Here is a 15,241-nt window from a genome sequence, read left to right as displayed (position 1 = left end):
CTTTGTTCCAGTTGAGGTTATGTTCCTCATGTGGGGCATCAGGCTGTGCATCGTGGTGAGAAAGACACCGTCGGAATTTAACGAGAGTCGATTCATCTCGATGGCGATTTACAACGAATTTCTACTTTCAGTCTTCCTCAACGTCTCTATGTAAGTATCCGAAGATGTAAATGTAAAAGGAACACGATCATTTCACCTTTCATACCTATACCCATAAATCTACACAAAGAAACGAAAATGTTAGAATCTTGGAGTGGTGTCAAGAAAGAATACAAAACGATCTAACACAAGTTTCTTCTTTGTCGGTAGTAAAGAGGGATATCCTTTGTTTAAAGATCCTTTTTGGCGACACGGCATATTCAACTAATTTATCTGGAAAGTCAACAGAGTAAATTCAAAAGCTTAGACGGTGCAGTTAAAAGCGGCGCATTGAAAGTGTGCTTAAAGATCCGTGGTAGTTACTAACTCTAACAAACTGGATCGAAAAATCTGCGATTGTATGGAGTAAAACGGCGTCATTATGAGCCACTCAGGTCCCTAGAATTACTTTCTCCCCAGTATACCCTTTGTACCTCGTCTCGTAATACCAGCAGTGCAATGAGAATTTCCTAGAAAGGAAATTCGTTCTCTTGACTTCCCTATTTTCCAAAAAATAAGAAATATAGGAAAGGAAGATAAAGTAAAATAAGGGAATAAATAAACGAATAAAAATAGAAGAAAAATAGGGAAGTATGTTATAGGCTAAAATGCACTATAAAGGAATTTCGTGTTTCGCTTTTCAATCGATTTACTCACGTACTGATTTTCGGTATTTCCATGAGCTTTTCATACTATCGCGACTTTCCTATTTATATATGTATATATATTTCAAACCCCAACGTGTAATCCGAATAATTTTCCATCAAACGTGTTAATGGCGGACGGTGTGAATGAATAGGTGGGCACGTCATCGCGAAACGTCGAATTTAATACGTCGAACGGATCCACGAAACGCTGCAAACCGACCACCCTCGAATCGTTAATTTTAATAATGTATTCCGCTGATACTCGGCCGTGTTCGCTGCGAACTGGAGCAGAACACCGGAAGCTATTATATCTCGGTACAACTGCACATGTTCCGCGTAAATAATTTCACCGGAGAAGCGCTTCAGAGACTCTCTTTTCAAAATCGTATCGAATCATTTCAGTTATTAAGCTTCAATTATACCTACATTTTAGATGAAGGATCTCCATTTTGTCTCTTCTGACTCGCAGTTATTTGACGATTAGTGCGGTCGATTCCTTCAATCTGGTAATTTTTTCGTGATTCTTATCATCTAGTAATTCTAGCAATTATCTAGTAATTCTTATCATTTAGTAATTCTAATAATTATCCAGTAATTTTTATGGTCTAGTAACTCCAGTAATTATCTAGTAATACGTATTACCTAGTAATTCCAGTAATTATCAAGTATCTAGTAATTTTTTGCTACCCTAGATAATCCCAAAATCATGTCAAATTTTAAATAATGTTAAAATTCTATATAATATCTGAGCAATCCTGAAATAATCCCATATCGAATCGTAATCAGAATAATTTTTTTCAACGATCTTATATTTTATTTAGTAACTTTTATTATCAGTCCTATTATTTTTGTCTTATTATGTATCTAGTAATTTTTTTCGCTTTGGATAATTCTAAAACTCTATGTAACTTTAAAATATCACGTAGCAAAAGCAATTCAAATTATCCGAAATAATTTGATAACCTAAAATTCTCCAATACAGCATTAACTATAGTTACTTTCCTAAATAGCCATGATATCTTAATTTCCTATGATATATACTTAAATATAACAAAGATTTAAGTACAGTTTAACTGCCATCGACTATTCGACAGTTCTATTGCCGAAGTCACCATAAAAAAAGTCATTAAGCAGCACTCTGTTTTTGTCAAATGGCTCTCAGTCTTTATCGAAAGCGTTACAAGGTAAAGGATGACGAGATACATGCTTTCTCTATTGAAGGTGTTTTCATTTAGCGTTTAATTATGCGCATAATCATGCCGAGACACGCGAAGCCGTGAAGTCGACGCAGAGCTCCAGTGAAGTAATATAACCGCGGGCCAGATCCGAGGAAAACCCATATGGTGGTTGCGAAACTTTCAAACAACGAGAGTTACCGGTCTTCCTATATTGCCCTACGCAACTTGTTAGAAAGCAATAAACCAGCCTGGTCCCTTGAAACATTTCTTTCTCGGTATTAACAGCTAGTAACTTCACAGGTGGTGTCGTGAAACAGATATAAAAGTGACAATTTTTGATATTGGAACAGTAGAACATTTGAAGTTTGGATTCTGCTTGGATGATAGTGATTAAGATGTCAGGGATCTATTCCAGGAAACTTAACCTAACCTAAATTTAGCTCAACGTATTGTACCCAGATTAGATATGTATGTATGCAGGAAGGACAGTAAGGGTACCAAGATTAATGGACTAAAGATTCCTTCTTCGTTACAGTCCCCTTGGTAGCATCCTACATTTGCACATCTAACCAGATAAGGAAACTGATCTCTGCCAATTCTGTGCAGATGACAGCATAGATTATTCAGGAGTCTAAGGCTAAGTCTATGGTACTGATCTTAACTTATGTTTTCAACAGAATTAAGTTCCCATAACAAGGAAATAATGGTGCGAATTACAAGTAGAATTAAGAAAATTACAGTAAGTTTAAACCACTATATACTTGAAATGTAGAAAGTAGACCAGTAATCAAGTGCTAAATTGATAAACTACTTTGTGACGCTAAACCTTTCACCAAGATTAATCTTTGTGAACCTTGAACACGTGTAACTTTGCCATTATGCTATCATAGTACTATCAAAGAGCAACTAATACACTTCTTTAACAACCAATGTTATTAAATCTTTCAGAAACTTCTTTGAAATCAATTTATAAATCTTGAATAGGTATAGGTTAACCATCATAATACCATACCCCTATCAGCAATCACTAAACTTCTTTAATATCTACTGCTACCAAACACATCTATCTGATGTCTAAACAGCAAATCTGCAATCAAGTGTAAGATTAATAAACTTTTTTAATATCCCATGATGTTAAGTTCTTCAGAACCTTGTTTAAGATCACTTTGTAAATTTTGAATAAATATAGGTTAACCATCGAGTAATCTCACTGCTATCAAAAAACAAGAGTTCAAATAACACACATCAAAGGTAAAATGTTTTTATAACCTGTCACCAAGAACACGCTGACATGTCATTGAAAGAAACTATACTTTATGTAGACATTCACAGAGGGCGCAATCTTTCTGTTTGCAGGTTGTTCTTGCAGTCGCCAGCCAATCCGGATTTACTGTACGTGATATTTTTTTGTCACACCCAGCTCACGGTCACGTTGCTGTTGTGCCTCATATTCGGCAGCAAGGTAAGAGTGAATCGATTCTTGTATTTTCACCGCGTTTATGCGGTCTGCGCGCGTGACAAACGACGATGGCTGGATCGTGAATTCTAAAGCCTTTGGCGAGTTATTGAAATTTATTTATCTCACAGCATGGATGTCGATCATTTGAAGGCAACGACTGATGCTCTTCAAATTTTTTACATAGTTTTGTACGAACAGCCGTAATCTAATTTATTTCCAGCCATAGTCAGGATGAAAAATCACGAACCCTCAAGCTTCCTTCTTCTCTAAAACTTCTTAAAATTCAAAATTGTTGGTAGTTTTATTTAGTAATATAAAGCACCTTGTGTTTCATAATTAGAGATGATGAAAAAAATACTCCGCTACATATATTCTATGTTAATGGGATTACCTTAAATTGGAAAATGATATTCGATTTTTCTTTTTTTTATTAAATACATATATATACTCTTTTTTAAATTATGCGTTTTAATTATTTACAAATAATTAGTGTTACAAGTAATACGTAGTTGAATATAGTTGTTTGGCTTCACGATGAAAAAAGTATGCCGTGGATAAATTTCATTATATCGATATTATTTGTTATTTGTTAGAGGTTATATGCCTCGTTTATTTCTTATTAATCGCATCAGCCAAACTAATTAGCGGACTAACGAGCGGCAATATTCCTTGTTCGCGGGAGACGATTGTAAACCTCTACAAATACCGTTAACGCAGGACAAAAGCAGTTTCTCATAATTCCCTTCGCTCCTCTAACCTAATATTCCCGGCCGCCATTGATTCGACAGATGAATGCGTTAGGCAAGACTATGGAGTTATGCAACATCGGGAGTACGTCCAAGCAAATTCAATATTCATGCCGTTTAGCGACATTCTCTTTCAAAGTGTAGTCCTTTAGTATCAGTACAACGTAGCCCTTGCATATTTACATGACGTCGAACGCCATTTTATTTAGACTGGAAACATTTACGTGAAGAAAAATCGACGCTATATCTCATTCGTCATTATGTTAATACCTTGTTCTGCAATTTTCTGTTTAACGTCAGTCCGAACCAATGGAAACCACTGTATCAAAAACTAACCTTTAATTCGATTTCGCCACCATGGAAAATATCCCTAAAATATCACTAGATAATTACTACCGTATCACAGTAGCATTAAGATGTTCATGGACCAATGTAGAGCTAGGAAAATAAGTCGGTTTAAGTAGTTGTACGTAATTTTACTAAATAAAAGTGATATTTCTGAAAAGAGCTGTGTTGGATATGTGAAATACATGGTATCCGCTTAAATAGCGCGGCCTGAGCTCATTTATGCGGAGATGGTTATTGCAAGAAAAGCTGGCTGCAGTTCACGTTGCTGTATGTAAATAAGCAAGAGTGAGAGTTGTATATCCCTCGTATTTTCTCGCATCCTTCATTTATATGTCGAGATTTGACTCGTGCAAGAAATTGTAGAAAATGTTGAGGTTAACCAGTGGACATTTAAACGGACATCACTGCATACGGGGATTTCAAGATAAATAGGGATTTTCCTACTGTAAAATAAATTTGTTTTATAATGTTCATTCTAAACTTCATTTTTGATAGTGTTAGGATACCAGCTATAGGGAAACTCGTGTGAAACACGTCGGGTAATCCGAATGGCGCTGCGATCGCTCGTCGGAGCTTCGCCATTTTTATAAATGCTTCGAGAAATCGGAGTATTAGAAATATTGGAACTTTTTTGTTCAATGTAGGCCTACGTAGTGTTCCGTAGCGGAGGCAAGGAGGACTCGAAACAGTCCGGAGCCACTGGGAAATTTCTAGGCAAAAGCAGCCGCCCGCCGGGCACCAGTAACCAGACGAACTCAATATCTCTTCAGCAAGGAAACTTCACAGACGAAAGCGACGGGGCTACGGTAAGAGCACTTTTATCTACCCAGCCCCTTTCCCCAACTTCCATCCCTACTTCTGGCGCTTTTCCTTGGACCAAGCTTTACTCCAAATAAAGCTGATCTCCTCTCCTCCAACTTGTCCGAGAATTATACCCCACAGGTGTTACTAACACGGCGAATTCATTACCTGACTCACAGCGTTATTCGAGGTAATCATACGAAAGGATCATTTTCGGTATCAATTTGATGACCAAATATCACATGATTTAATTTATTTAAAAATGTAATAGGGTATAAAACAAATTAGGAAATCTATTTGGAAGAAGTATGTCACCTTCCTGTGACGTCAAAAGTGAGCTACGCCTGGGCGTCACTAGAGGGCAGCATCGTCGAAGGTATTGGAAATACGAGTGCAAAACTATAGGGAGTTTTAGCACTCATGTTCTCATGATTCATGGCTTGTGAAATAATAAAAGGTAACATGATCAAGAACGAACTTGATTGTAATCATAATGAATATAATCAATTGTATATTATTTACAAGGAAAAAAATTTTATCAAATATTCTATGATGTCAGGATTATATTAATACCAAGATTATAAAAATAGAATTTAAAAAAGAACTAGAAAATAGCTATACCGGAAATACTTATTCTTAAATTAGGATCGTGATATTGGTTAGGTTATTTAAAGCAAGTGACCAAGTATTCAATAAATCTAAATAATTTCTTTCAAATTTTTCTCCCTCTCACACGCATCACGTATCAAGTCGATTGAACGTGAAATATGAAACTGTGAAATAGAAAAGGGAGACACGTGTGCTGCCCCACAATTGCGAAAGCTTGGTGCGGAGGGTCTGATTTAAATTCTCATGGCGACTCGAGCCGACGACAAAATATGCCTTTAATGGCACGTTCGCGTGATTCTGTGCATGTATGTATCCTTAGATATCAGCTGCTCCTTTCTTTCCGCTAGTTCGTTCCATATAACATAAATTTTCGCCGGATTTTCGTGACCAGGGAACGATAATTCCCTGAGCAGTCTACAGTGTGATTCAAAAATAATATTGCAGTATTCGCAAGTGAGATTGAATTAATAAAACCTGAGTTAACATTTTCCTTGTCTAATTATACAAAATGTAATTGACGTAGAATATTTCAAAACATATTCTGCATATTTTTATGCTTTTGTTTTAAAAAAACTTGCTACTAAAAAGTGCTCAAATAAATTACACGAAGTTAAATCATACTATAATATACTGTACTAGTATAGTAGTATATTGTAGATTATGGTATACATAGATTTAATAGAGTTTATTGGGATAGTTTCTAGTATACAATGTAATACTGTAGCATGTATATATTAATATACTGTGATACTATATAGAGGTATAATATTAATATATACATGTTACAGTATTATATTGTATACTAGAATCTATCCTAATAAACTATATTAAATCTACGTATCTGTCTAATCTACAATATACTACTATACTAGTACAGTATATATTAATATACTGTGATACTATATAGAGGTATAATGTGCAATGAGTTATATTATACAATAGTTGTAGAAATGCTACGTTAATGACAGGTTTTATAATTCATAAAATTCTAAACTGAAAAATAATTTATTAATAAAGTAATAATTATATGATGCTTGCTTTATTATAGTTTATATTTTATCATTGATAATATCAATCAAGGTCTCTTATATTTTTCCTTCTTAAATATTCTGATACTCAGTTTAGACTAAAAATTTCAACTTTATTTCTATTCGAAATATCTGAATATTCTCTCTCTCTCTATTTTTCTATCTCTTTCGTTCGATACACGATCACTCCTCAAATACTTAAAACCTTCTTTCAATACTTTTCTCTTATACCTGGGTCACACTATTGACTTGTTCAACGCGAATTTTACAGCTTCCACATGGCTATACATTCTTGACACGTATTGGTACTATATATCAGGCGCTGTGATTTCCTACGTAATAAACAAAGTGTGACGGATTACCTTTCGCGTTCTGGAATCTGTACGTCGTTAATGACAAACCCAGCAAGTGAATAACAAATGAGTATTAATCGATTAATCGAAATTTCACATTGAAACGTGTCATCCTTTCACATCGCCCTCTGGTAACGAATATTTTCGTAATTATATATTCAACAGATTGTCGATAATCAAGCTCAACATTTCGTACAATCTGAGCGTCATTTACGATTCGTGAGCCGTTAATTCTGCCCATAATCGAGTGAAATTATCGGCCTCTAAATCCACAGCACCGTCATTAACATCTCTCGACCATTCCAGTCAACCGATCGAAACGCAGAATTTCATGAAAATGCTGATACTGTCAAAGTTGAAAGAGATTCCATGACCTAACCTAAAAACGTGTCGAGGTTTAAGGGTTAAAAGTCGAGTAGATATAAAAAAATATAGAAAACAGTCACGATTACAAGAAAATGATTCAGTTTTAATGGAAGACAAAGAATTTCCAATTTGATTATACAGTCTAACTTCGTCTATAACACTTAACCTAACCTAACCTCTTCTTTTAAAGCTGATCTAATCTAACTTTATGTTTCAAATCTAATATAATCTAACTTTATGTTTCAAAGCTAACCTAACCTAACCTCATCTTTCAAATCTCATTCATTCTTTTTTTTCTTCTTTTTTCCTATATGGGGAATGTCTTTTAAAGACATCGTATGAAATGATTCAGTTTTAATGGAAGACAAAGAATTTCCAATTAGATTATACAGTCTAACTTCGTCTATAACACTTAACCTAACCTAACCTCCTGTTTTAAAGCTAATCTAATCTAACTTTATGTTTCAAAGCTAGCCTAACCTAACCTCATCTTTCAAATCTCATCCATTCTTTTTTGTCTTCTTTTTTCCTATATGGAGAATGTCTTTCAAAGACATCGTATATTTTTGGGAGAAAAGTGGGATGTAGTGTCGGATTTTCAACGAAATCTCCACCACAAAAATGCCACGATGACCTACATACCATGGCGCAACTGAGATGGGAAGGTGTCCAACAACATGGACGCTGCACATAATGCACGGAACATAATGCACGGAGCACACCGCATTGTGTTAACGCTCTATTCTCTTGAGTGGACCCAGAGGTCTCACTAATTAATGTGTATCCAATCTAAACGCCGTTGCGGTGCCGCTTTTTCCATTCGCGATAATTTTGGTCATCGGAACCCTAACCTTAATCTCCAGTGTCGAATATGCATTGCATAAACGATGAGAGTGCATTTTGCAGCACCTATTTCAGCGAAGGCTTTGAAATCTAACCTAATTTAATCTTGTCTTTCGAACCTAATCTCATCTAACTTTGTCTTTCAAACCTAACCTCATCTGACTTTGTCTCTCAACCCTAACCTCTCCAAATCCTGTCTTTCAAACCTAACCTCGTCTACTCACAGCTTTCGGACTTAACCTAACCTAACTTAACCTAACTTAACTTAACCTAATGTTTGTCAATTTATACATAAATACGACAAATGTACAACAATGTTTTGAATGGGATATTTATCATGTAATAAAATAACGAGACAAGAAACAGATGTTAGATTTATTTTTAGGTTAGCTTCTTGCTCGTCAAGTCGATATTAGTCCCATCAGTTGTGATATCGTGTACAGAGATCATCGTTAAAAATAATTGTTTCTTTTCATGGGCCCCGTAAAGTGTAACCTTACAGGAAATCCGCTTAACAAGCAGATCATCCTAATGAAGTTTCTAAGAGACGGTTAAGGAGGCTATGAAAGTTATACTAGTAAACCCAACCTAATACCCCATAAGCTTATTAAAGGACTCAATTCAGCGTGCGCCGTTTTGTCTTATCCGTCGGTATCGTCGTTGGGAAGTCATGAGTAAGTAGACGCGAACTTCCATTGACGACTCTTCGGAAACTTCAAGGTGTTTTTCAGTGTCCTCCATATTATATATCTGTACATCTTTAATATATATGTAGGTAATCATATTTAATGTACAAGCTATTCATAGCTCCAAAAACCCATACACGAATTATGTTTCAGAAGTTTATAAGCTGAACCTATATATAACCTTCACTTGATACATCTTCATAATCTTCACATAATTTGTAGAAAATTATGCATAACCTATACTTCGCCTATGTATAATCTTCGCACAATGCATATTCATATCTATATAATCCACAGAAAGCCATACATAACCTATATTTTACATATTATATAACCTTCACGTAATCCATGTTTATAATAGGTAGTCCATAAAAAATGGTACATAACCTATATTTTACATATACATAACTTTCACATAATTCCTGTTTATAATACTTAGATAGTCCATAAAATAATATACATAACCTTCACATAATTCATAATATTCGCACAATCTATAGGAAACATTACATAACCTATATTTTACTTCTGTGCAACTTACACATAATTCATATGAACGTACACATAATGTATGGTTAGCTACATAACCTCTATAGGAACTGTTAAAGCACGTACACCATATTTGATTCAAACCTAACCTCTTCGTAATTTATGTTTCGTCTGTGTCTGACGAAAGAAAAACTTCGTGATTTGAACATAACCTGTATTAGTCAAGTTAATGGGTCTCGCGTTCGTGCAAACGTTATCCTGTAATCGCGATCGGCGAACTGGAAGTTGCATCTTGCTGATTTCAGGGAATTTCTCAAAGCCAAACTCGGTCGTGTTGGCCCAGACAAAAGGTGGCGCGCGAAAATGGCCGTCCGCGACGTACAAATGTCATCCGTGAAAGCTTTTGCAGCGGCCAAGATTGCCAGGGCGTTGGCAAAAAGCCGGGAAAATTGCGTCGACCTGAAAGGCATGGTCTGTGAAACTCGGCTGCTTTGACATTTGACTACTGATTATAGCCTACCGTTTGACACGTTCGTTGCAGAGTGTTGCCTCTGACGGATGTAATTTGTAACGCTCGTTTCACTACCTCGATCACAGGCATCCGCATGCATGAGACTAACCTTGCTGATTTCATGCTTTTGGTTACCTTCGCAATGCTGCGTAGAAAAATTAAAAACCACTTTTCCTTTAATTGTGGTATTAGAAAAATCTCCCTAATATTCATCTCCTCGTTTCTAAAAGCCTCTGAATTTTCATTCACGTATTACATTTTTGGGCAAAAAGGTGTCCATTATTGTAAGGACGCTTACCGATTCGCGATTCGCTCTCTATGAGGATTACGATTCCGCAGATTTGCGTTTGACCCCCTGTAAAAACCACGCAACTCAGCTAGCTCGTTTCTAGATATAGCTTTTTGTATGAGTATCAGTCGATTTTCGATTTGTTTTTCTAAAACAAGATCCTGCATTGGCATTTGCCGATTTGCGATTTTCTTTTCTAAAAATATTATAACAGTCCATGGTATTTTTATTATTAAAATAAAGCTTCTAGATTCTTATCCCAATATAATTATGATTCTGAGGAAGTCTCGATAATTCTTTACTTAACAAAAAAATCCCTAGATCTTTATTGCAATAGGTATTATTCCAATTGTTACAAAGCTTTCATATCTAAAATAATATAGAGGATAGTCCGGGTAGGTTAATAAGAATTCAAAAATTGGTGTGTTAATAGCCAGATTACTGTATGATTCATTTGGTACCAAGGGTATCCGTGTTCCTGGGAAGCAGACGCGCAAAATGCAACGGGTAAACTTCACACCCATCCGTTTGCACCGGTAGAACGCTTTAGTGACTTCCTTTGGCCAAAGGCGTGCAGGGGTGAAAGCCTATTGAGCCTGCTACCACTTGATCCTCTATTAATTGCGGCTCCGCTTTCACAGGACCGACTAATATGCCGTTATCGAACTCTACAGGTCGGATGCTCCCCCTTTCATACCTTAGTATACACGACACTAAATCCCTGCTTTTAGGCAGCCTGCACGCTCATTACGTCAGCTTGCTACAGGCTTGCCAACTTTTGGTTTACAGGGATTAATAGGAGCTACAAAATTATTTATTTCTACATATTTTATATATGGCATTGTTATTAAAAAGAGAAATTTTTTTTCAAATATCGACTGAATTAATCTTTTTATAATATTTATAAAGATTTATTTATTATTTATATTTTTCTTTTATAATAATATTTTTATTTTTGACTAAATTAATTTTTTTATGATTGGTTTTGTTTATTGTACTGAAATTGTGAATATAATTTTTTATACAATTTCTATTCAGTATAAATTTTTAGAAATCGTTGCTACGTTACTGAGAATTTTCATCATGGTGCTGCTCATTTGTAAATTTTCTTATTTTATAAGTGTCTTTGAAATATTGCAATAAGTACTCCGAGACTTGTGGCGAAGGTTTCATGACACGCATGAGATAATTTAGAGGAAACCAAAAGAGAAAAAGGAACTCTGAAACAGAAGTCAGCTTTTTAAAGCACCGAGAAAAATTGGAGAAAATGCTCAATGAGTTCATTAATAAATTAGTCCACAGTTCTTGAAGAAATTGTTGCTATCCTAGTAGTAAAAGAAAATTTATTTAAATACCGCTCTTAGCAATAATTATAAATTTTTAAATAAAATATTGCTTAGGAAGAAAGGATATATTTGAAACAATATTCAGTAACAGTCCTCGTATTCATTTATCAAAATAATTCACTTTTATTACTATGAAATATTATAACATTCCATTGTTATAAAAATAATATATTCCTATTGCATAAAAATAAGACACTTCTATTACTATAGTTCATTCGTATGATATAATTCCTCTGAATGCCATATTCTATACGACTAGAAAGTAACGAAACAAATTGTGAAAAAATATTATTTGAGGTTATGTTAGCGTCATATGTAATTTTCTGTGCAGCGTTATTTTCTTCAATTAAAAAGTTATTCTAAACCGATTACGCCTAGCTGGTATACTGAAACGCACCATATATCGAAGCACCATGCAAGCAAATACCGATTAATAGCCATGGAACCGTCAAGCCCCATTGTACGAAAAGCCGATTAATAGGCCACTATGCTCCGTTAATTATGATATCGACATTAGAGAATCCGATTTACTACTGATGCAGTTAAACTTGGGTTAATTTCTCTGTGAATACTGTGGAAAGAAACTAACAGGTTACATAAAATTAGGAACAACGAACAACATGGCCTCCAATGAAGCACAGAGGAAAGAAGCTGAAAACTTTCGTTTTACTACACCAGATGTCGCTGCACTACGTAAATAGAAGTTAGAAACTCCGATGAAGAATCTTGGCGAATTTCTTTCTAGAAGAACCAACTTGCATATCAATCTGTAATGGTTCATTCGTTCATGTTCATTTACTTGGAAACAGATGTATCAATTTTGAAAGAGTAAAACAGATCATACTGAAAGAATTATAGGTTATGACAGCAGAAATCTCATTTTCCATTTTTGACGTTGGATTTTAGTCTAATTGGTGATTCAACAGAGAAGATTCAGAGTTATCCTTTTTTCTATACAAAATTTAATTTTTGAAAAATGGAATTTAATGGAATTTAATAATGGTCTAAAATGGATTATTTATTTTCTCCAGAAATTGTCCAATTTTGAAACCTGTATAATTTTATTAACATTTCCAATTTTTCTTCAGGTATATTCGTATTGTCTATGTATTTTTAAAAGAGGAGGAAGGGAAACAATTTTTGTTCAACAATTACAACTTTAAGGCAGACAAGAACAATTGTATGCCCCATGTTCAACGATCGTGAACGAAGAATTTGGGTTAACGATTACACTGAAAACTGTGCATCGCCAATTAAACTGGTGAAAGCTTCGAGCTTTACATGATCCAGTTAGAAAGCCTGAGAAAAAGCCCGATTTTAAAGGCATCGAGTGATTACACTGGCGCGAGTGGTAAAGCTATTTAAATTAATAGATAGTAACTGAATTATTTTTAGGCCAAATGATTGGGAAATGATTGAGAAAATGTGTAAGGTCATATAAAAAATGCAAAATGACCAAATTCTCTTACGGAAAAAAATATTTTCCAATTTTCGATTATGTGAATTTTTTCTCCACTCTAAATCAATAAATTTTCATTTGGAGTACCATGCTATTGAAATATTGGAAATGACTTAAATATAATAACAATTAATCTCTGCAGAAAAACATTAAAGTATACGTAAGGATAAGTTACTAGTCTAGGAAATATTTCAAATCTAAATATAACTGTGACTGTGATTTTATATCCCCTAGAATTCACTTTCTAGAGAATTTATAAATCATAATTAATGACCTAAATTGTATGGTTTGAATATTTTAAAAAATGGAAGATTTAAATTTGTAAATAGTCTGTCCTTTCCCTCATCCTTTCTTCACATTCCCTATATATTTTCCACTAAAATTTTCTTTACCAGTTAGAAGGTTTATTGTTGTTAAAATCTTCCTTTCTTTCTATACGAATTTTCAGGAGGAATTCCGTCGACTCATCAACCAGCTGGAAGTTCTGAAGGAGAAAAATGTTTTGCTCGGTAATCATCACCTGGTGAACAAGCTCGTGGCAATGCAGGAAGTCGCGAGTCGCGTGGAAACACAGGTATCAACGATTCAGGCTATCTCCTCCAGCATGAGACTGAACGATCTTAACGGATCTATGACAATCGCTGAAACGGATGTTGGGGGGTCATACAAAAGCGAAGCTGGCCCAAAAGGTAATCAAATCTTTTCACAGACAACTACTTGCATACTCTACTCTCGCAACAAAATACAATACAAAATACACAGGAGAGTCCAAATATCCTAATTACAAACATAATCCACCTTTCAACAATTTAAATTTATTAATTTGAAAATTTCGTACAAGGCAATTCAAAAGTGACATCACAAATATTTCAATGCCCAAAAATCCTTTAAATCTAAAATAATAAACGTATCTCATAGAAGATCGAATTTTATAATTAGAAAAATGTATCTATTTGCCATAACAGAAATGAGCGTTCCATTTTTGCATCGACCTGTACAACACGAAATTCCTAACCTCCGATATCTCTCACACCAAGTGTGTATTCCGCTTGACATTTTGTTTCAATTAGCGATTCATTTCTAACGCAAGACGTACGACCTAACCTCAATCTCACCAAGCATCTTTCGCGCCTCTCTCCATTCACAAAGAGAACCCTGCACTCTCTGTTCCACTGTCCCGCGCGAAAAACTTCGAACAAATCACGTGACACGCGGACGAATGAACGTGTTATCAGGTGGAGAGATTAAGGAGGAGAAGAGGTGTCAAGCTTGCCTGGAGAAGAATGGGATCAGAAGCAAGGATCAGGGCTCCTCGAAGGAGGCCGAGGTGTTCGTTTCCATAGAAACGAAGAAGTCAACGAGGACCAGCGACGTGGCAGTCTCCACTTCCGGCAAGCCGGCTACCGAGGACGTCGCAACGGAAACGAAGCACGATGACAGAGAAAGTGAGGTTAGGGAGCGAGACAAGAGCAAGAGCAAATCTGGCCACGCGAGGACGCACGCTATAGTCATCAATCTGGACGATAAAAACACGTTCTCTGAGGAAGTCACGGTTTAAAGATGGGTCTGGTTCTGTGAGCTGTTTGAATTTAAGTCTTCTAGTTACTTGGACATAACGTGGAGCGTGAAGTGACCTGGCTGTCTAACATGCTGTTCGAGAAAGTGCAATGCTAGGGAATTTGGTGCTCGTTTCTTTCCGTAACTGCGTATTAGTGGAACTTTATCTCCAATTTTTAATTTCACTCTCGTTTTTACTCCCTCCTTCTCTTTTTATTTTTTGAGCACTCTGCCACGGATTTAAAATTAAATCGGTGGTGGAATTAAATTTTTCTTCAGTAAAAGTAACTAGAACTTGTTGCCAACGGAAGAGAAATTCCCTGGTGGCAGCTCTCAAACTGGAATTTTTATGTTCCTCTAGGATCGAAGGTTTAAATATTGTTAAAAA

At 35.4% G+C, this 15,241-nt stretch overlaps 1 protein-coding gene across 1 annotated transcript in view; it reads left to right on the top strand.

The window, feature by feature from the left end:
• The window catches only part of LOC108551553 (probable G-protein coupled receptor 158), a 254,840-nt gene extending 239,986 nt beyond the window's left edge, over positions 1-14,854 (top strand). The window contains exons 9-13 of the mRNA XM_017905767.1: positions 12-150; positions 3,320-3,425; positions 5,161-5,322; positions 13,745-13,985; positions 14,532-14,854. Coding sequence (XP_017761256.1) covers positions 12-150; positions 3,320-3,425; positions 5,161-5,322; positions 13,745-13,985; positions 14,532-14,854 — 971 coding nt within the window. The remainder of the gene's footprint in view (positions 1-11; positions 151-3,319; positions 3,426-5,160; positions 5,323-13,744; positions 13,986-14,531) is intronic.
• The last annotated feature ends 387 nt before the right edge of the window (positions 14,855-15,241 follow it).

Source organism: Eufriesea mexicana, unplaced genomic scaffold (genome assembly GCF_001483705.2).
Source record: "Eufriesea mexicana isolate 0111107269 unplaced genomic scaffold, ASM148370v2 scaffold4545, whole genome shotgun sequence".
Taxonomy (NCBI): Eukaryota; Metazoa; Arthropoda; class Insecta; order Hymenoptera; family Apidae; genus Eufriesea; species Eufriesea mexicana.
The sequence above is the reverse complement of the archived record's forward strand: the minus strand, read 5'-3'. Positions and strand labels throughout refer to the sequence as shown.